The sequence below is a fragment of the Candida tropicalis genome (genome assembly GCF_000006335.3).
Source record: "Candida tropicalis MYA-3404 genomic scaffold supercont3.10, whole genome shotgun sequence".
NCBI lineage: Eukaryota > Fungi > Ascomycota > Pichiomycetes > Serinales > Debaryomycetaceae > Candida > Candida tropicalis.
The window spans coordinates 274,997-295,439 of record NW_003020039.1 but is presented as its reverse complement, the minus strand read 5'-3'; the positions used below and the strand labels follow the sequence as shown (position 1 = coordinate 295,439).

The 20,443-nt window shown below is 33.2% G+C and overlaps 13 protein-coding genes across 13 annotated transcripts; 9 read left to right on the top strand and 4 right to left on the bottom strand. All coding sequences in view use genetic code 12, as the record gives it.

Moving 5' to 3' along the window:
• Positions 1-415: 415 nt before the first annotated feature.
• Positions 416-1,441, top strand: THI13 (4-amino-5-hydroxymethyl-2-methylpyrimidine phosphate synthase; the record flags this gene model as incomplete). The annotated part of the gene is made up of 1 exon (XM_002546393.1): positions 416-1,441. One exon carries the CDS (start codon positions 416-418, stop codon positions 1,439-1,441), a length of 1,026 nt encoding a protein of 341 aa, XP_002546439.1.
• A 223-nt stretch (positions 1,442-1,664) lies between these two features.
• Positions 1,665-2,567, bottom strand: SCO1 (Cu-binding protein; the record flags this gene model as incomplete). The annotated part of the gene is made up of 1 exon (XM_002546392.1): positions 1,665-2,567. One exon carries the CDS (start codon positions 2,565-2,567, stop codon positions 1,665-1,667), a length of 903 nt encoding a protein of 300 aa, XP_002546438.1.
• A 493-nt stretch (positions 2,568-3,060) lies between these two features.
• CTRG_05915 (protein-lysine N-methyltransferase) lies at positions 3,061-4,797 on the top strand (the record flags this gene model as incomplete). Its single annotated transcript, XM_002546391.1, has 1 exon — positions 3,061-4,797. The coding sequence occupies one exon, from the start codon at positions 3,061-3,063 to the stop codon at positions 4,795-4,797; it is 1,737 nt and encodes a 578-aa protein (XP_002546437.1).
• A 154-nt stretch (positions 4,798-4,951) lies between these two features.
• Positions 4,952-5,527, bottom strand: PHO88 (Pho88p; the record flags this gene model as incomplete). Its single annotated transcript, XM_002546390.1, has 1 exon — positions 4,952-5,527. The coding sequence occupies one exon, from the start codon at positions 5,525-5,527 to the stop codon at positions 4,952-4,954; it is 576 nt and encodes a 191-aa protein (XP_002546436.1).
• A 403-nt stretch (positions 5,528-5,930) lies between these two features.
• On the bottom strand, positions 5,931-8,624 carry CTRG_05913 (uncharacterized protein; the record flags this gene model as incomplete). Its single annotated transcript, XM_002546389.1, has 1 exon — positions 5,931-8,624. One exon carries the CDS (start codon positions 8,622-8,624, stop codon positions 5,931-5,933), a length of 2,694 nt encoding a protein of 897 aa, XP_002546435.1.
• Positions 8,625-8,961: 337 nt separating this feature from the next.
• Positions 8,962-9,465, top strand: CTRG_05912 (E2 ubiquitin-conjugating protein; the record flags this gene model as incomplete). Its single annotated transcript, XM_002546388.1, has 1 exon — positions 8,962-9,465. One exon carries the CDS (start codon positions 8,962-8,964, stop codon positions 9,463-9,465), a length of 504 nt encoding a protein of 167 aa, XP_002546434.1.
• Positions 9,466-9,737: 272 nt separating this feature from the next.
• CBP1 (Cbp1p) lies at positions 9,738-11,192 on the top strand (the record flags this gene model as incomplete). The annotated part of the gene is made up of 1 exon (XM_002546387.1): positions 9,738-11,192. The coding sequence occupies one exon, from the start codon at positions 9,738-9,740 to the stop codon at positions 11,190-11,192; it is 1,455 nt and encodes a 484-aa protein (XP_002546433.1).
• A 197-nt stretch (positions 11,193-11,389) lies between these two features.
• Positions 11,390-11,836, top strand: CTRG_05910 (uncharacterized protein; the record flags this gene model as incomplete). The annotated part of the gene is made up of 1 exon (XM_002546386.1): positions 11,390-11,836. One exon carries the CDS (start codon positions 11,390-11,392, stop codon positions 11,834-11,836), a length of 447 nt encoding a protein of 148 aa, XP_002546432.1.
• A 413-nt stretch (positions 11,837-12,249) lies between these two features.
• Positions 12,250-13,989, top strand: CTRG_05909 (uncharacterized protein; the record flags this gene model as incomplete). The annotated part of the gene is made up of 1 exon (XM_002546385.1): positions 12,250-13,989. The coding sequence occupies one exon, from the start codon at positions 12,250-12,252 to the stop codon at positions 13,987-13,989; it is 1,740 nt and encodes a 579-aa protein (XP_002546431.1).
• Positions 13,990-14,200: 211 nt separating this feature from the next.
• CTRG_05908 (uncharacterized protein) lies at positions 14,201-15,211 on the top strand (the record flags this gene model as incomplete). The annotated part of the gene is made up of 1 exon (XM_002546384.1): positions 14,201-15,211. One exon carries the CDS (start codon positions 14,201-14,203, stop codon positions 15,209-15,211), a length of 1,011 nt encoding a protein of 336 aa, XP_002546430.1.
• Positions 15,212-15,738: 527 nt separating this feature from the next.
• CTRG_05907 (uncharacterized protein) lies at positions 15,739-16,629 on the top strand (the record flags this gene model as incomplete). The annotated part of the gene is made up of 1 exon (XM_002546383.1): positions 15,739-16,629. The coding sequence occupies one exon, from the start codon at positions 15,739-15,741 to the stop codon at positions 16,627-16,629; it is 891 nt and encodes a 296-aa protein (XP_002546429.1).
• Positions 16,630-16,677: 48 nt separating this feature from the next.
• CDG1 (Cdg1p) lies at positions 16,678-17,430 on the bottom strand (the record flags this gene model as incomplete). The annotated part of the gene is made up of 1 exon (XM_002546382.1): positions 16,678-17,430. The coding sequence occupies one exon, from the start codon at positions 17,428-17,430 to the stop codon at positions 16,678-16,680; it is 753 nt and encodes a 250-aa protein (XP_002546428.1).
• A 1,738-nt stretch (positions 17,431-19,168) lies between these two features.
• CTRG_05905 (TDT family transporter) lies at positions 19,169-20,404 on the top strand (the record flags this gene model as incomplete). The annotated part of the gene is made up of 1 exon (XM_002546381.1): positions 19,169-20,404. One exon carries the CDS (start codon positions 19,169-19,171, stop codon positions 20,402-20,404), a length of 1,236 nt encoding a protein of 411 aa, XP_002546427.1.
• Between the last annotated feature and the right edge of the window lie 39 nt (positions 20,405-20,443).

Genomic DNA, 20,443 nt, shown 5'->3' with positions numbered 1-20,443 from the left:
TTGGTAGTGCCTTGCAGCAAATAGTAGAAATAGGGAGGTCTACTATTCCAACAATTTTGTCCTTGTACAAGAATACCTCCTTATCAAAACTTACTCCTCATTATGATTCACTTTAAAGTTTCCGCTCTCCAGAATAATTGATCCTTTATCAGTTTATGTAAGTATCTCCTCTGGTTTATGTTTTTACAAATCGTTACATAATTGTTGGGGGAATATTCAACAAATATACTTCTTAGACAAACAATAGCCGGTTTATTCCTTTATGCTTTCAACCATCCTTCTTCTCCCCTATCTTTTATCCCTTTTCTGGTCTTAACCAAAAATTATAAATAGGGAATGATATCCTCCTCTTTTCCCATTGATTTCTTACTTTCTTTTTATCATCATCACAACAAATCAAGAACACAATTCTACAATGTCTTCTGAAAAAATCACTTTCTTATTGAACTGGGAGGTCGCTCCATACCACATCCCAATCTACTTAGCTTCTCAAAAAGGTTACTTTAAAGAACAAGGTATCGATGTTGCTATCTTGGAACCATCCAATCCATCTGATGTCACCGAATTGATTGGTTCTGGTAAAGTTGATATGGGTTTGAAAGCTATGGTCCATACTTTAGCTGCAAAAGCTAGAGGTTACCCAGTTACTTCAATTGCTTCTTTATTGGATGAACCATTCACTGGTATTTGTTACTTGGAAGGATCTGGTATTACTTCCGACTTCCAATCTTTGAAAGGTAAACGTATTGGTTACGTTGGTGAATTCGGTAAGATTCAAGTTGATGAATTGACCAAACATTACGGTATGACTCCAGATGATTATACTGCTGTTAGATGTGGTATGAATGTTGCCAAATATATTTTGGAAGGTAAGATCGACTGTGGTATTGGTATTGAATGTATCCAACAAGTTGAATTGGAAGAAGCTTTGAAGAAACAAGGCAAGAACCCAGATGGTGCTAAGATGTTGAGAATTGACAAATTGGCTGAATTGGGATGTTGTTGTTTCTGTACTATTTTGTACATTGCTAACGATAAATTCATTGCTGAAAACCCAGAAAAGATCAAGAAGTTCTTGAATGCTGTTAAGAAAGCAACTGATTACATGTTGGCCAATCCAAAACAAGCTTGGGCTGAATTTGGTGAATTCAAACCAAACATGCAATCTGAATTGAACACCAAGAAATTCTCCAGATGTTTTGCTTACTTCTCTGATTCTTTGTACAATGTTCACAGAGATTGGAGAAAGGTTAACAACTATGGTAAGAGATTGGAAATTTTGCCAGCTGATTACGTTCCAAACTATACCAACGAATACTTATCTTGGCCAGAACCAAAAGAAGTTTCTGATCCATTGAAGGCTCAAGAATTGATGGCTAAACACCAAGAAGAATGTAAGACTTGTGGTGGTTACAAGAGATTGGTCCTTACCGGTATCTAAGTAAGACATTAAATATTCTAAATATATATTGCCTTTCTGTTTTTTTTCTTTTACTATACTTTGTTTTCTTTAATGTAGTTTCCACTTGAATTGATTTTTATTGGGATTTACGATTCGTTGTTAATGTAGAATCAACAAACACCTTAGTTTTTGTTTACGTAGATCATTTATTAATGTAATTACGATACCATCAAATTATATATACAAGAGCAAATTAAAATGTTTACTTATAAAGGAATCCAAAAATACCTTCTTTCTTTGCAAGTCTTTCATTTTCTGGAATAAAAGCTTCAGAATATTTACTAATCTTCAAAACACTTTCATCAACACCAGATTCTCTTCCAATAACATCAACGAAATTACCTTCTGGATCAATCAAGTAAAAGAAGATCAGATGATCGACCAAATAATCTTGACCTGGTTTGACATCTGGTGGAGTTGAGAAATAAACTCTGTATTTTTTACAACAGTTCTTAACTTGATCATAAGTACCAGTTAAACCAACAATTCCAGAATGGAAATCATCCAAGTATGCACGAAGAACCGCTGGTGTATCTCTTGCAGGATCACAAGTTATAAAAACTGGTTGCATTTCAATACCTTTGGTTTTCAATTGATCCAAAATATCACCCAATTTATCTAATTCTTCAGGACAAACATCTGGACAATGAGTAAAACCAAAATACAAAATAGAAAAACGCTTCATATTTGGATCAACCAAGTTTTCATGAGTAAATTTATTACCTTCTGTATCTTGCAAAGTAAATGGTCCACCAACAGCTGGAGTACCAATAGTTTTATTGGCTTCCATTTCTTTTATTCTTTGTAATCTTGCTTTTTCCTTTTGGAAGTAGTAAGTCCCCAAACCACCAAGAACAACTAACAATACAACAGCTTTCCAAGTAGCAAACTCAACAGTCATTCCAAATCCTTTTGGGTTTGAATTTTTAGAACCACCAATTGCAACTCTACTCAATGGTCTCTTCTTTGGTTTGGATTCATCACTGGATGAAGGTTTTTGTTCTTGTAAAACCTTGACAGTAGAACCAAATGAACGAGCTGGTTGTATAGCAGATAATCTAGGAAGTATTCTAATTGAAGATCTCAATGGGACTCTCGAAAGCATTATATAAACAGGGATTTGATCTAGAGATTGGTTGAAAAAAAAAAGTGGGTTGACAAAAGAGAAATATAATAAGGAGAGCAAAAAAAAAAATTAAAGGTAGTTGAGAGTACAGGGAAAAAAAGCAAAAACTCACCTAGGAATATGCGAGCTTTTTTATACTCACCAAAACGAGAGGAAGTCTAACAGAGAGTGAATGAGAACATTATAAAGACAGAATCTTATCGAAAATTATAGAATTTAGCAATCTTCAAAAAAGTTTTATACTGGGAATAAACAGAGGAAAAGTACATTTTGCAACTGTATCAGGAGTAAAACATGGTGAATCCATAGTATACTGTGAATAACGTGCGGAGTTTGAATTATTCTTTCCCCTAGGCATTCCTTCGCGTTGATTAAAGAGCGAAAAACAAAAAAAAATAAAAAAAAAATCATTGTGAAAAATTATCGTTTCCAGAATCATCTACCACAGAGTTAGTCATCTCATAGTTGCAACATGGGTAAATTAGAAAAAATCAACAGTTTGGTAAAATGGGCTGAACTGAATGGAGCAGAATTATCCCCCGATGTGCAATTCAAAGAAATAACGACAAATAACATTGGGGCAATCTATGACGGCAAAATTGCTCCAAGTGATAATGGATATCCAATTAGTATTCCATTTAAATTGATAATAACCACTCAAAATGCCATTACTGAGTTTGGTAAATACTTAAAATCTACTGAAGATAAGAATTCCAATGCCATATTGAAATTTTATTTATGTCATGAAAGAATTAATGCAGATTCGTTCTACCATCCATATTTGAAATTGTTGCCAAGTTTAGCAGCTATTGATTCTCCTTATACTTGGTCAGCTCAAGATAAAACATACTTGAAGGGAACCAATCTTGGAAATTCTTTAAAGGAAAATTTGGGTAGTCTAGTTGAAGAATGGTGGGAAGTTATAAATCTACTTAAGGATGAAGTTTCCAAACCTGAACAACATTTCATTAATATGAAGTTTTACTATGATTTTAAATTCTACACTGATGATGATTTAGACAAATACTTGAATGAAGAAGACATTAACAATTGGACAAGCTTTCCAAACTATTTATGGGCTTCATTGATACTTAAAAGTAGATCATTTCCAGCTTATTTAATTGATAAATCATGTAACAAAAATGATGCTATGCTTTTACCAGTTGTTGATTTGTTAAATCATAATCCACAAGCAAAAGTCAATTGGGATGTATCTGATGGATTTTTCCGTTTCAAATCTGAATCGATTCAACCTGGTAAAGAGATTTTCAATAACTATGGATTAAAAGGCAATGAAGAATTATTATTAGCTTATGGTTTTTGTATTGAAGGAAACCCCCGTGATTCAGTTGCGTTGAAAATCAAAATGCCAGAAGAGAAATTGAAAGAGATTGAAGAGCAAGGTATAAAATTACCGACTATTGACGATTATACCAATGCTGTCGTGGCCGGGGAAACCACTGAATCAAATACAAACTATAATGATGGTGTTTTGTTTTTCATTAATAATGATAATATTCCTGATAGTCTCATTAAAACATTCCAATACTTAGTACAAAATTCATGGGAAAAAGGAATCACTTTACGTATGCAATTGGCCGGATTGAACCATTTGCGTCTTGCTTTAGAAACAAAGAAAAACATGTTGCAATTTGATATCCCGCAAGATTCAACTAAACACAAGTATATCAAATGGTACATCGATTCACAAAGTAAGATATTTTCATCAGCTATTAAACAAATCAAGAAACTAGAAAAGGAAATTTTAAGTAATGAAAAATCAAAATTGATTACATTGAAAAATGTTTACAAGAAGGATTCAAAGTTTCTGCAGTCTTTACTTTTCTTGGGATTCCCAGATTATGAATCAATCTTACAATCTGAATTCCAAGATCAATGCTGGATACTATGGTTAATGCGTTGTTACAACCGTGATCAATATTCCAGTGATGAATTTTTACCACAATGGATTCACGACTTGTTTGTGCGTCTCAGAAAGGAAACCGATATTACTGCACAAGAAGTTCTCAACTATAAACCGATTTACGAAGGATTATTCCCTGGATTACCTGATCAATTACCCGAAATATATGGTAAAGGTCAATGGACATTGAGTGAATTTATTGTTGCTGCAAAATTGTTAGATTTAATCAGTTTTGTTAGGGGTAAAGAACAAGAATGTATATTGGTAGATCAAGTTTACCAATGAGGATTCTATCAACAAGAAACATATACATATATATATATAGAATTATAAATCCTTATTGATATTCTATTGTCTCTTCCATTGCTATCTAATTAGTTCTTGTTTTTTTTTACAGTATTAATATTATCAGCTAGTCTATTTGATTTATTGATCACCTCTAATCTTGTTTAATACCACCGGCACCTGCGACTTCAGCAGCTTCAACAGAAGCTTTGTCAGTTTGAACACCACCAGCACCAGTTAAAGCTTCCAAGAAACCTGGAGCAGCCTTGAATGGTCTTTTCAAATCACCAGTGGCTGGAGTACCAAACAAGTGAATCTTAACAATGTTTGATTCCAAAGCACCCTTTAAAGAAGAAATACTTTGCATAACCAATGGGTTGGTGTATTTCATGTAAATGTGCATGAAACCCATCATAGCCAAACCAGTGAACATACCTTTGATTTGTTGGTTAACTTGTTGCAAATCGTATTCTTTAACAGTGGTAACAATAGCTCTTGGTTCAGTTTGTCCAGACATTGGGTTAGCTGGTTCAACATATTTCAAAGTAGTCAAATCATTCTTAGCATTAATTTTAGCTCTAACAAAGAAATAAACTAAAAATGCCAAAACTTGACAAGTAATGTATGCAGCTCTAGCGTAGAATAAGACATCTGGGTCTTCAAAATCTAATTTCTTAGCGACTTGCATCATCACAAGCATGATGACAATGTTGGAAACAGCTGGATTCATTATGACGTGGTTGGTAGTGGTTCGTGGGCTTGATTTAAGAAAAAGGCTAAAAAAAGGAAAACCAACTTTTAAAAATTGTGTTGTCTGAAAAATTTTTGTTTTTAATTATGAGGGCAAAATTTTTTTTTTTTTATTTTTCCTGCTTGTTGTTGTTGTTGTTGTCGCCAGAAAGTGCGGCCCCAAAAGAAATTTTTCTTTTTTTTTTTTATCTCCTCCCAATAATTTATTGAACAGAAAAAAAGAAACCCAACAATGTCGTATACAATAAGAATCAGAAATAAAAATCACTATCGACATAAGACATTATTGCGACATTAATTGCTGTTTTATTTTTTTTTTTTATTAATTACGTTTTACAACACTCTGTATATGGCAGGAGACTATATATGGTATCTGGTATATTCTAAGCCAATAAACTTTCTTCTTCAAAGGAAACATCACCAAATTCCCAACATCCCAAGTGTTTGGATTTAGCTTCACGTTGGGCAGCGATCAATTCGTTGACATATTCTTTAACAGCTGGTTTAACAATCTTGGTGTCAACGACACCCCAACCTTCTTTAACCAATTGCTTGTTGATGGTGTATGAGGAATCAGTTAAACTTTGTTCAGCATCGTACAAAACACCTTCATATTCAGCAGAGACACCTGGTAAGGCACTAATGACCAATTTTCTATCGTAAACCAAATCTTCTAAAGCATAAACAGCATCAGTCAAGTAATCGGTTGGCTTAGATGGTGGTAATCTCAAATTTTGTAAAGTTGTAGTGTGTGCAAAAACTGGGAAATTAGTGACATTAAATCTGTCTGGTAAAACACGCAATGAACTCAATGGAACTTTATCAACATTACCAAAGTCCAAGTGTTTGACTTCATATCTACCGGAGGATTTATCAAAGTTTATAACTTTAGCACGGTAGAATTTTCCATTATCAGAAAATTTGGCAGAAACAAATTCATTCTTTCTTGGACCCTTGGATAATTTAACTGGTAAATCAGGGGATGATTGTGAGGCACTTGGAGTTTGACTGTGGAATTGTTGGAATGCTTGTTTAAATTGGGCAAATTTTTGTGTAGTTGTGGCATCTAATAAATGGAATGACAAAACACCAGTGCTTGGATCAATGTCAACAACTTCTATATCAAAGAATTTTGGTTTAGCGGCTTCAAGGTTAGCTGATTCTAATCTAGCAGTGGTTTCAGCTAACTCTTTTTCAACTTTTGCTGGATCATAGTTAGCCCAGACACCCTTTTTGGCTTCTCTGGCATCTTCTTCTGCTTTTATAAGTGCAGCAGCAGCTGGGTTGGAGTTGACTGCATATTCGTGGATTTTAATAATACCTTGTTCTAACAACTGTTGTTGAACTGGGGTCAATGCATTGGCATTAGCATACAAGTTACCAATGAATCCACCTAATTTATCAGTATCATAAATTTCAAATTCAACTGGTCTTTGCAAAAATTTCTTGTTCAAGAATTTAACACCTTCTTCGTTTAAGGAGTCATGTTTATCATTAGACAACCCACCCAAAATTAAGGTCAATTTCATACCTTCCTTAGGGTTGAACAATTTAACACGGGAAGTGGATGGAACGAACTCAACATAATAGCCACTGATTCTGCCCTTTTGTTTGAAACCATTCAAAAATGTTTTAGCTTTGGTGAAATTTTCTGAAGCATCGATGATTCTAGTACCAACAGTAAGTACTTTGTTCAAATCACCGTAAATACCTTTCTTTGAAGTCTTTTTGGCTTCTTCTTCCAATTCAACTAATTTATCCCAGTTCATAGAACGTTCATGTTGTGTAGCTTTGTTGTGTTTGATAACAGTACCAAAACCATTGGTGACAATCAATTCTGAAAGATCAGTATTGCCGTACTTGAAACTGACCAATAATCTGGCTTCCAATCCCAAATCTTTATTGGCTTCTCTGTATCCATCAACGTACAAACTACCTTGTTTACCAATAACTTGTTGTCTAACAAATTCTCTTGCAGTTGAAACCAAAGCTTGTTGTTTGGAAGAATCGGTAGTAACTGTGGAGTCATTTGGTTTTGGTGCTCTGATAGAAGCCAATTGAACAGTTACTTCTTCGTCAGAGTGTGGCAATCTAATCAATAACGTATCAGCGTTAATTACCTTGGCAATAGTAACATTTGCAATGGTGTTACCTGGTCTCAATTTGGAGCCTGATGCAACAGCTGGTTTCTTAGCAACAGTGGCATTGGCAAAGATACCTTTACCCAAAGCTTTGGCGGTTTGTTCAGCTTTTCTCAAACCACTCATGGCACTAGATCCAATCAATGTAGATTGCCAATCAACAATTTCAGCAAAACCAGATTCTAATAATTTCTCATGAATATTATTACCTGAAGAATGATTGATGATTGCAATTGGGACGCCTGATTGACTTTCTCCAATAATACTAGCCGTCAATTCAGCTTTTGTGGTTAATAATTTGTCTTCAACAAATTGTTTGGCTTGTTGGGCCACTTTGGTGATATGAGCTGGTTGGGTAGTATCATCAGTTCTTGGTGCTTTTAAACCAGCTAATAACAAAGTAGTTTGAGCTTGTTGTTTTTTGTTCAAAATCAAACGTCCAACAATTCTATCACCACTAATGACTTTTTCAACAATAAGTTTAACTGGTTTAGATTGAGATCTGTTGATGATCTCTTCAGTTACTGGAACAATCTCGATTGGGGTATGTTTATCGGCCCATAATCCAGCTTGTTTCAATTTGGCTGCGTTTTCAATTTGACTCAATTCGTAGATATAGTCATTTGATTCAGCATTTTCACCATCTCTTAATTTGACGTAACCTTGAGATAATAAATATTCAATCAATGATTTGAAAATTGGAGCTTGAATATCACCAAATTCTCTGTTAGCCGCCTTGGCTGATACTTTGAATTTGATTTCTTTACCAATTAACAATTGACGTAAATATTCCTTAGATTCAAATTCGTCAATTGGTCTTACGTGTTCCAAAGTAAGAAGTCTTTCTGGAGGTGGGAATTGGCTTGTTTTTGAAGGAACTAAAACAACAGAGTCCCCACTTAAAACGTTTTTAACTTTAGCAACAAATAAAGACATGGTTTGTATAGGTGATGATAGCTTTTATGACCAGTATTGTGTGAATGTCTTTGTCGTACCGGTTACTTGAAAAATTGTGAAAGTGAAAAAAAAAAAAAAAAAAAATGTGGGCAAATTCGCGGACAACAAAAACCTAATGATCTGTTAACAAAATTCAATACGCACAAAACACTTTCCTATCGACCACCACCACCACCACCACCACCACCACCACAACTCTCACAGATTATCTTAAACGAACTTTTTTAAAAAAAAAATAGAAAAAATCAAACCAATTCAAATAAAACTATCAGAGCCACACATTCCGATAGGCATATATCAAAAATAAAAAGACGAAATGCCACCACGTTCAACTGCTCAAAAACGTTTATTGAAAGAATACCAACAAATCTCAAGAGATCCACCACCAGGAATACTAGCAGGACCAATAAGTGAAGATAACTTGTTCACTTGGGAATGTCTATTAGAGGGACCCTCTGACACCCCTTATGAAAATGGTGTTTTTCCTGCTATGTTAACCTTCCCTAAGGATTATCCCTTATCACCACCAACTTTGAAATTCGATCCACCATTATTGCACCCTAACATTTATGCTGATGGAACTGTTTGTATTTCTATCTTGCACCCACCAGGTGAAGATCCAAACCAATATGAAAGACCAGAAGAAAGATGGTCACCGGTACAAAGTATTGAGAAGATATTATTAAGTGTTATGTCCATGTTGGCGGAACCAAACCCTGAAAGTGGTGCTAATATTGATGCTTGTAAATTATGGAGAGATAATCGTGAAGAATACAATCGACAAATCAGGCAACATGTTAGGGAGTCATTAGGATTATAAGTATTATTGGTCAAAACTTTGGACTTGTATTAGAGTTTTAAGTAGGGGTTTATCTGTGTTTATAGAATAATTTTAATTTTTACTTTTACGTAGATTAGGAAACTTTATTATCGTTAACGGGATCGTCGTCGTTGCGGAGCAGTCGACGTAGCAAGTGATCTTGTCACCAGTCGAATGGTGCGAGATTTCACGCCAATTTATTTTTTCTTTTCTTCCACCTCTCAGTTGTGCATTATATATTCTTTTTTCATTCGATTTGATTAGATCTAATAATGAGTTCAAGAACTACTAGAGTAACTATTATAGGAGCTGGTATCTCTGGGTTGAAAGCAGCAGAGAGTTTATTATCAAACTCGAAATTTACAGCCAATGACATTGTAATACTTGAAGCACAGGACAGAATTGGTGGTAGATTGAAAACAACAGATCAATCACAGTCAAAACTTGGAATACAATACGATCTTGGGGCATCATGGTTTCATGATTCATTAAACAATATTGTTTTGAACGATATGATCAACCAAGAGTTGTTGGATGTTAAGAATGATGTCTATTACGACGATAAAGATGTTCAAGCTTATTCGAGTAAAGGGAAAGTCCCAATTGTTGATAAACAGCTTAATAGAGTATTAGAAGATATCGAGAAATTCATTGATTTACATTTCCATGATAGTATAAATACACCAGATTTATCATTACACGATATAGTGGCCAAGTTTTTTGATGATCGTGACAAATTTTTGACACCAGAACAGAAACAGTATTGTGGAAGAATGATGAGATATTTAGAACTTTGGTTTGGGATATGCTGGGATAAAATCAGTGGTAAATATGCTGTAATGGATCATCAAGGTAGAAATTTATTAAACAAAAAAGGATATGGATTTTTGGTGGAAAGCCTAGCCAGGAATATCCCTGAATCATCACTTTTGTTAAACCAGGAAGTCAAAAGAATTGTTAGAAATAATAAAGAAGGTACTAAAAAAGTCCTGGTGGAAACTACAAATGGATTGAAAGTTTTTTCAGATTACTTAATTGTGACTGTTCCACATTCAGTTTTGGCATTAGAACCAAACTTGGCCCATGGTATTGAATGGGAACCAAAATTACCACAAAACATGATGGATGCATTCAATTCGATTCATTTTGGCGCTTTAGGTAAAGTTGTATTTGAATTTGATTCGATTTTTTGGGACAATGAACAAGATAGATTTCAAATTATCGCTAATGAGTTGAAGACCCCTGACGGATTGTCCGATAAGTTAGATCAATTGCCGGATCCTTTCACATATCCCGCATATGTCGTTAACTTTTCTCGGGTACATGGAAAATCTACCAAGGGAAGTTTGGTCATTCTTATGCAAGCACCACTAACAAACTATTTGGAGGCTCATCCCGAGCAAGCATGGTTGTATTATAAGCCGATGCTACAACAATTGGCTGTTGGTACGGATGTCACCATTCCAGATCCAATTAACACTATTGTCACTGACTGGACAGTAAACCCGTGGGCTCGTGGATCATACTCTGCAATGTTTACCGATGACGATCCTAGTGATTTGATTATTCAATTATCCGGTGAGTTTGAGAGCTGTGGTATACGAGAATCGTATATCCGATTTGCGGGTGAACACACTATATCTGATGGTGCTGGTTGTGTACATGGTGCATATAATAGTGGTATTCGTGAAGCACAATGGATATTAAATGATCTTCACTTAGAATAGAAATAATATTATATATATATATATATTATCAGTAGATCCTTCTAGAATGCACGAGATGATTCTCTGTCTCATCGACCAGAGGAGAGAAGAGAGAGAAAAAAAAAAATATTGGTTTATTTAAAAACGATACTTTCCACTGAACATTTTTTATTTCTTCTTGAAATTTTTGTTTAATCATAATCAGATAATCAATTATCATGTCTGCTACTGCCCAACCATTCGATGCTGAACAAGCTGATAACTTAGAAGAAATTGAAATGCAATTTGCTGTTAAAGCAGTTGAACAAGCTGAAACTTACTATTCATTATTGGAAAAAGTTAAAGGTTCTACTTTAAGATTGACTAAACACGATGATGACATTTTTAATCAATTATTAGAAGATTTCCCAGAATATAAAGAACCAAAGAATGTTTCTGTTATAAGTGAAGAAGAAATGAAGAGTCCAAGTGGTAAAGCTAAATGGAGAGCATTTTGTGAAAAATTCAACGAAATTGCTGATTACAACTTTGGTACTTTACTTAGGTTGAAAGCTAATGAAGAATATTCTCAAGAAAACACCATGTTTGCTGTTAGAATTCAATTCTATGCTATTGAAATTGCTAGAAATAGATATGGTTTAAATGACTGGATCTGCAAGAAATAAACATAACTTCTGTATAATAAAATAAATGAGAAAAGGAATGTACAATATATGATAAATACCATATTCACCTGTAGTTTAATATTCTTACTTGAGATTTTACAAACTTTGGTTCCGCCAACCAGAGAGTATGCTATATTCGTCTACTTCTTGTATCCAATTACGACGAGATGAAAGTCTAAAAAAGAAAAAGGCACACTAAAAGCAATTTAAGCGTTCAAGAGAGAGGTAACGAGAAAAAGACAGAAGAAAAAAAAAACAACTGTCAACAACTTGAAACTAATCAAGAGATCAAACTATTTTTCTGAATCATTCATCATCAAATTAATTATTTAATCCTAGTTGTAATTAAGGAGATCGAAAAGTTGTTCTCAAGGAAAAGAGGGAAAGAGCAATAAAATACTTATGGTTGCAATATGGCTCCGCCAAAATCGGTCAATACAAATAATTCCCAAATAAATTCACAAACACAATGGCAGAATAATAATGGAAACGGGAACAACAACAATGGCAATATCACCAAACTTAATCAATCTTCTTCAGGTTCAGAACCAATATATACATTACCTGGTGTTATAAACTATCTCACTTCTGAATTTACTAATTTGGAACGATTTAAAATCATGACAAATTTAGAGAAAAATGAAATGAAGTACAAGATTATTCAATTACAAGGGGAAGTGACAACATTAAAATATAATAACGAGAAACAACAATTAAAGATCAAAGAGTTGGAAGAAGAGAATTCCCGACTTAAGTTAAAATTAAATCCTGAGGCTCATGATGAAATTGAAAATTTAGAGAAAAGTGAAACGGCTGAACTAGATGAGATTGATTTACAAATGATTAAGCAATCAAGACAACAGTTAACTAACTCCATGAGAGAAGTGGTGACTTTGTTGAAAGCACCAACTACAACGACTCGTGCAAGTAGCACATTAACCAATAACAATAATAATAACGATTTTGAGGCATTGTTAAACAGCCCCGACATTGATCACGTTGACGAGTTCAATTTCAATAGTAATAACGATTATTTATCATCCCCCAATAGAAAGCATAATAAAGGAACAAATTCAAATTCTATAATTTCACAATTTTTCAGTGGTGATCTGACAGTTGAAGATTTTGGAAAAGAAAAGTCAAACGAGAGCACTGCAACACATGATGAAAGTCTTGATTTGGATGATGTTTTGGAAAGAGCTATAACAAATTCAAGTGATAATTTAACTGTTGTTCTAGATGAAGATGATAGGCATATGAATGAAGATGAGACAAATAAGATACAAGAACGCCCTCATGAGATGAATCTTCAAGAACATAATACCATTGATGACGATGATAATGATAATGATGGAGATGAAGTTTCATTTCATTCGGGACTAAGATCTCCTGATCCCAGTCCTGATCCTACTATAAATGATTATGCTGATTCAAGTTATAACCATCTTGATGTGTTCAATCACGATAAGAATACCATTTATTTGAATTCCATGAATGATGACTCCAATAAAAGAGTTAAAATGTACATGGTTTCAGATCACAAATTAATAGCTACACATGAATTTGACATGTATTCATCACCAAAGAAGATATTGAACTTATTTCCAATTAGCATTCCAGATACATTATTAATTATTGAAAAGAATGGAGATATCAAATGTCTAAATGTCAAGGATGATGCAGTGAAAGAACACACAATAACTTCAGTTCAAGCTGCATTCCAGGATATTGAATCCTGTGGACTAATTGATTTCTCTATGAAATCAAACTCAGAAAACGAATACTTTGGATTGTGTATATCTGGACAAGCATCATTGAATCAACAATTTCTTCTGAAGGTTTATCAATTGAGTTATGATTTGACAACCAAAAATATATCATCAAAAGAGATTGGAAGTTACAATAAGAAATTTTTGACAAAGGGAAAATCAGCTAATAACGTTCAATTTGCGGGTTGGTTCAACAATAACAACCTTTCTTCTGATAAATCTACCCTTGTGAATGTATCACCTAGAACTGGAAACAGTAAATTGGCTAAGAAGTCCGTTAGCTGTGATGATGTGACACTCTCACCATATGAAATATTGTATAAAGTTGACGGAAAGACAATGAAGTTGAATATTGTACTGAAGCAAAGTTCAGTATTCACTTAATAGCTTATTTTTATTTTTATTTTATTAATATATATTTATATGTATATATATATATGTATAATATAGTAATGTTAATTTTAGTTATCAAACTCTTTGATCCAAATTCATGGTTGTCAAAAGATAGACAGAAAAAAAAAATGTGATAATTTTACGACACAGTACGGCATCAACACTTTTTTCTTTTCAATTTACCCAATCAACAATTGATCAAATGTCAGACACTTCTCCAGTGATTGTTTCACTAAATGAATTAAACCATGGTTTGGATCCCCAGACATTGAACAATTCATTTGGACCTGATTCTCTTGGAATCATCGTTGTCAAGGATCTTCCATTAGATTATTTAAAACTTCGAGAAAAAGTTCTTACTAATGCATCAAAATTAGCTAATCTTCCCAAACTGATTTTAAAAAGTTTAGAAAATGAAGAATCATATTGGTTAGTTGGTTGGTCATGTGGAAAAGAAAAATTGAATAATAAGGATACACCTGATTTTAAAAAAGGTTCATATTATATAAACTGTGCTTTCCATAATGATTCATTACTTGAAGGACCAAGAAAAGAATTGGTTGATAAATTTCCTAATTATAAAGCATATACTGGGGAGAATATTTATCCTCCTGAAGAACTAATTCCTGGATTTCAAAAGGATATAAAAAGTTTGATTAATATGATTATTTCAGTTGGTGAATCAGTGGCCACATCATTAGATTCTTATATTTTGGATCATGTTGATGGATATGAAAAAGGATATTTGAATAGGGTGGTGAAAAATTCTACATGTAGTAAAGCTAGATTATTGCATTACTTTCCAGATGAGGGTGATTCAAAAGGAAATGAGGATGATAGCTGGTGTGGGGAACATTTGGATCATTCATGTATTACCGGTTTAACTTCAGCATTATATCTTAATGATAAAAATGAAATTGTAACTCCTGGATCATCAGATGATTCTGGATTGTATATCAGAAACAGACATAACGAAATTGTTAAAGTTAATATTCCAGAAGGTTGTTTGGCTTTCCAATCAGGATCTACATTGCAAGAAGTATCCAAGGGTTACTTCAAAGCTGTGCCTCATTATGTTAAAGGAGCAAACGAAAGTGTCGGATTGTGTAGAAATACATTGGCCGTTTTCATGCAACCAGATTTGAATGAGATGGTTAATGATACAGAAAATTTTGCCCAATATTCATCCAGGATATTAAAACAGAATCACTAAATAGGGTCTGCCAAACCGCGGGTATTTCAAGAAATCGTGGTGGGGAAGAAAAAAGTTTGCGCGGCGCAAACCTTAGAAATCGGGTGGTACAATATGGAATCAGCAAGAACAATTCATAACGATATCATTGATCGAGTATATCAATCGGTGTGACATTTATCAAAAGTAGTATTTCCCCGTGTGTAGTGAATCCTTTGAATGGACGAAATATTTAGAACATGAAGTAAGTACCGAACTTCGGAGTTTCGCCAATGATCATGGTTAAATTCCAGTTATAATTTGAAATCAGTATAAGGATATACAACAGTTTGACATCATTATACGTGCATTGTATATAATCTAAAAGTCAATTGGATGTTTTTTCATTATTTCCTACACATCAAATTTATCCGTGGTGGTCTAGCTAAGAAGTCAGTGGAAAAATAGTTCAACGGAGAAAGAAGAAGAAAAAAAAAAAAAGAAGTTGATGATAACAATCATCTAATTTTCTTCTTCTTCCTCATTAATCACCAACTCAAAGAACTTCAATGACAGGTCTTACCCAAGAACAATTGAACACATTTGATCAAGAAGGAATGCTCTGCATTCCAAATTTCCTTACTCCAGAACAAACCAAGAAATTATTAGATGAATCACATTTATTATTATCAAAATGTGATTTATCTACCCATCCAAAAACAACATTTAAAACTGCTGATAATGATCATATTGGAGATAAATATTTTTTTGAATCTGCTGATAAAGTTTCATTTTTCTTTGATACTGATGCATTTAATGATGAAGGTGTATTACAAATTGAATTATCTAAAGCAATTAATAAAATAGGACATGGATTACATATGAATAATGAATTATTTGAAAAAATAACATTTGATAAAAATGTTCAAGATATTGCCAAAAGTTTAGGATATAAAGATCCAAGAGTCTTACAAAGTATGTGTATATTTAAACAACCTGCTACTATTACAGATGAAGAAAGAGAAAATGCAGTACCTCCTCATACAGATGCAACTTTTTTATATACTAATCCTCAATCAGCGATTGGTTTTTGGTTTGCTTTAGAAGATTGTACTTTAGAAAATGGATGTTTGGCATATATACCAGGATCACATAAAAAATATCCTGTTAATAAAAGATTTGTCAGAGTAAATGGTATGAATAAAGGGTGCAATTTCCAACACTTCAGTGATGACCCAGAGGTTAATGAAGAGTATAAATTTGTTCCTTGTAAAGCTGGTTCTTTAATATTGATCAATAATTCAGTCTTGCACAAATCAGAGAAGAATAAATCCGATAAATCAAGATATGCTTATGCTTTCCATGTAATTGATGGAGTTGCAAAATATGATGAATTGAATTGGTTACAAATTCCTTATACGGGAGGGACTAATTTCTCTAAATTATATAAATCTACATAATTTTAAATAATCAACCTTAAGTTTATTTATTTAATACTATTGTTAAATCTAGCAACTCAGTGATTCTCTATCATTAATCAATTTACCTTGCCAACTATAATACTTTGACATATCCACATGATGTTTCTTTCCGGTACCTGACTCATACATTGAACATCCATATAATGCAGCATATGGAGGAGTATATAAATGTAGTGAAACACTAACTTGATCTTCCAAAGGATTAGATATTTTATGTAACCCAATAGAATCATTAATATAACCAACAACATCCCTTTTCAAGGTGGTTTCTTTTTTAATTTTCAATTGATCACCTTCATGATCCGGTACTTCATATAAATGTTCAATCAATTCACCAGAAAGTATTTTCATACAACAATGAGCATCAGCATGATCATGAATAGCACTTGATTTACCAGGTGACCATACTAAAATTAATAAATTTGCATTACCATTAAGATTAATGATTCCATTACGTGAATAATTTCTTGAATTATCATGTAATGCCAAATGTTTCCAATCTATTTCATCTGATTTATAATCATTCATTAATTGTTTCACTTTTTCAATATCAATATCATCATTACTCAATCCTTTACCAGAAAGTAATTGTTTTAAATCAGTTATTAGTTTATAAAATGATGAGTCTTTAGGGATACAATCTATGGTATTACCATTGATTTCACAACCATGATCTACTTCTGGTAACAAAGTAACAGGACATGATATTGGTGTATTGATAGAAGTGGTGTTGACAATGGAATTATTATCAGGAATGACACTAGCAGGGTTTACAAGCATTATACTCTAGCAAATACAGTAAAGAAAAGGGATAGTTGAATGCAATAGGTTGATTTGATATATCTGAATTAGAAGAAGCAGAAAAAAAAAATTAAGGGGGGTTGAAGGAGGAATCTAGTGCTATTTATATCATGGACACAAGATTGGTTAGTTTTTTGTGGGATAGAGATGATAAAGAGAAATTGTAAAATTAAAATTGTAACGGAAAAAGTTTTTTCGCTCTTTTGTTATTTTTTTTTTTGCTGTATCAATAAGAAGACGCGCATTTACTCATACACATTTTGATTAGATAAAAAAAAAATGTGATTATGTAATCAATATAAATAAAAAATTATGAGTTTTAATTGGATGACATGGCAGTCGTTTCCTTTTATTTGATTAGGGATTAATTGCTCAAAATAATGACGTGTTCAGAATAAAAAACAATATGTAACAATGAGCTATGTTGCTTCTAAGTTATTATCTCCACTTTTAGGCTTTTGTCCCTTAAGTAATGTTTACTCACGATGAGAACAGATTAAGAGATATAGTGGTTATATTCAATAATTGTGCCGTTTGAATCAATGTATCTGGTGATATTTATCACTCTATAGTTATCTTTACATACATGCAAGTTAATACTTCTTGATACCAACAATGATATCAATGTATCGTGCGGATAGCATTGCCACATGGACTTACCGACCAATAAAATGACCAGCATTTACCAATCGATATGTAAATTCAAAGCCCTAGCTATGGAATTTGCTATCTCTCATTCTCCCTGTTACCATTTTGCTATTATTAGTAAAAAAGAAAATTGAATTCACGTTCGTTTTTGTACAACTCATCAAATAAATCGGAAAGGGAAAAAGAGAGAGGGAGAAAAAATGACTCAACGTGGTGGGTAATAAACTATTAAATTGCATATTCAAAGATATCTTGAAAACCAAATCGATAACCTATAAAATGCTTTGTTGCATTTGAAAGATCTGATTTTCAGGAACAATTTGAACCCCAATATTTGACATTTTGCAGCTTATTGTGTTGCAAACGTAAATTATTGACACTTTTTCAAATGACGAACATTCACGTGACCTGAAAATGTTTGAATTGACTGTTGTGCACGACTGGTGTTGGAATTTTGTGATTTTAATCCGACCCGATCCTGAACCCGCAGAACTATCATAAATGTAAATCTTGCATTAGTGATAATTAATCTGTGAAGGGCTAGATCAATGAAATTGGTGTGCATCTATGGGAATATATTTCAAGTAGTAAGCAATGAGTTAGAGGTTATAACATGAGTTGTATTGATGCTGTGGTTATGTTTTAGGGTATAAATTCAACAGCTAAGTTGGATTGACTTCAGCTTCTTGAGTTTTACCTAAAGGAGATATCAATTTCTTATAATGTGAAATGATGACACTTCACTTTTTGCACAGGATATTCCCAGAACTTTGGTTTGGAATCACCACTGGAAACACATGCTTTGTGTGTTGAATAATCAAGGAAATTGGGTTTATTATAGAAAAAGTGGCAGTAAACCCGACCGGAAATAACACTCTCCATAAATTTCGAAAATATAAGAGAAGTGATGCATAGAGCCACAACTTGCAAAAAATAAAAAAAAAGCACATCATCAAGGAAATGGAAGCAAAGTTTGTTTGGTTTTAGTTAAAATCTTCAATAGATCACCATTTATACTAGATAAGGGAAAGGGAACACTGTTTGTTTGAATTATGATAATACTATAATCATGGATCACGAATCATTTGTTACATCCATTGATACTAAAGAAGAAACATATCTATACGGTCAATCATTCTATCAACGATTCATAATACAAGATGTAGTGAAAAATTTCACTCCTGCTTATTTTGTCAGTGTAATGGGTACAGGTATATCCTCTTCATTGCTTTATAGATTCCCTTATCCTAGTCGATGGCTAGAAATATGTGGATATATCATGTTTGGACTTGCATGTGTTTTGTTCTTGATTAATGTTACTTTGTTTATCATGAGTTGTGTTTACTACAAGGGGAGATTTACTAGTTATCATGTTGATCCTTCCAGACTGGTGTATATGGGCTCTTTTTCCATGGGATATATTACAATTGTCAATTTTATAACAATTATAACAAAAGGAAAACATGTTTACTTGGTTTGGATACTTTGGTGGATTGCTGTTGCTTCAGCCATTTATACTGCTTTTATTGTGGTTTATTTTTCATTTATGTCAAAACTAAATCTGGTTGAACTTGATGCTAAACTAAATGCCAATATTTTATTACCAATAGTTACAATCACCGTGGTATCATCATGTGGACACAACATTGAGATGGAATTACATTCCATAAATGAGACTATAGTAACTATGTTGACAAGTTTCATGCTTTGGTGCTTATCTGTAAGTTTAGCCATGATGATCATAACTATCTACATATCAAGATTAATTATTCATAAAATCCCAAATACTCAAATAATCATGACTGGATTTTTACCAGTTGGGTTCTTGGGTCAATCATCATATAGTGTTTATTTATTTGGCAGCAATTTGAACCAACTCATTCCTAAAGAATTATTATACGGAAAGATTTTCTTATGTATATGTGGATTCTTTTCGTTATTCCTAGTTTGTTTGGGTTATTTTATGTTGTTTGTTGCCATTATCTCTATTTTCTCCAAGATAAAACCATTTGCAAGAACACCACATCACGAGCATACAAATAGGTATGGTTTGTTGAAGTTGAATAAAAGCTTCTGGTCCATGACATTCCCTTTGGGAACCATGTCTTTGTCAAATACCATTATTGGTGGTGGTGAAGTTGGAAATTACCCCTTGTTGACATTCAAGATCATGGGCTGCATTTTTGCAGTTGCTTGTATTGTTATTACGACAAGTTGCTGCATTGGGGTTGTGCTATACTCCATTAAAAAGTTGCGATTAGATTACATAAATAGTTATAAGTATAATAACAATTGCATAGCGTGATAGAGTTTTCAAATCTTCTACAGCATTTTTATTATTGTA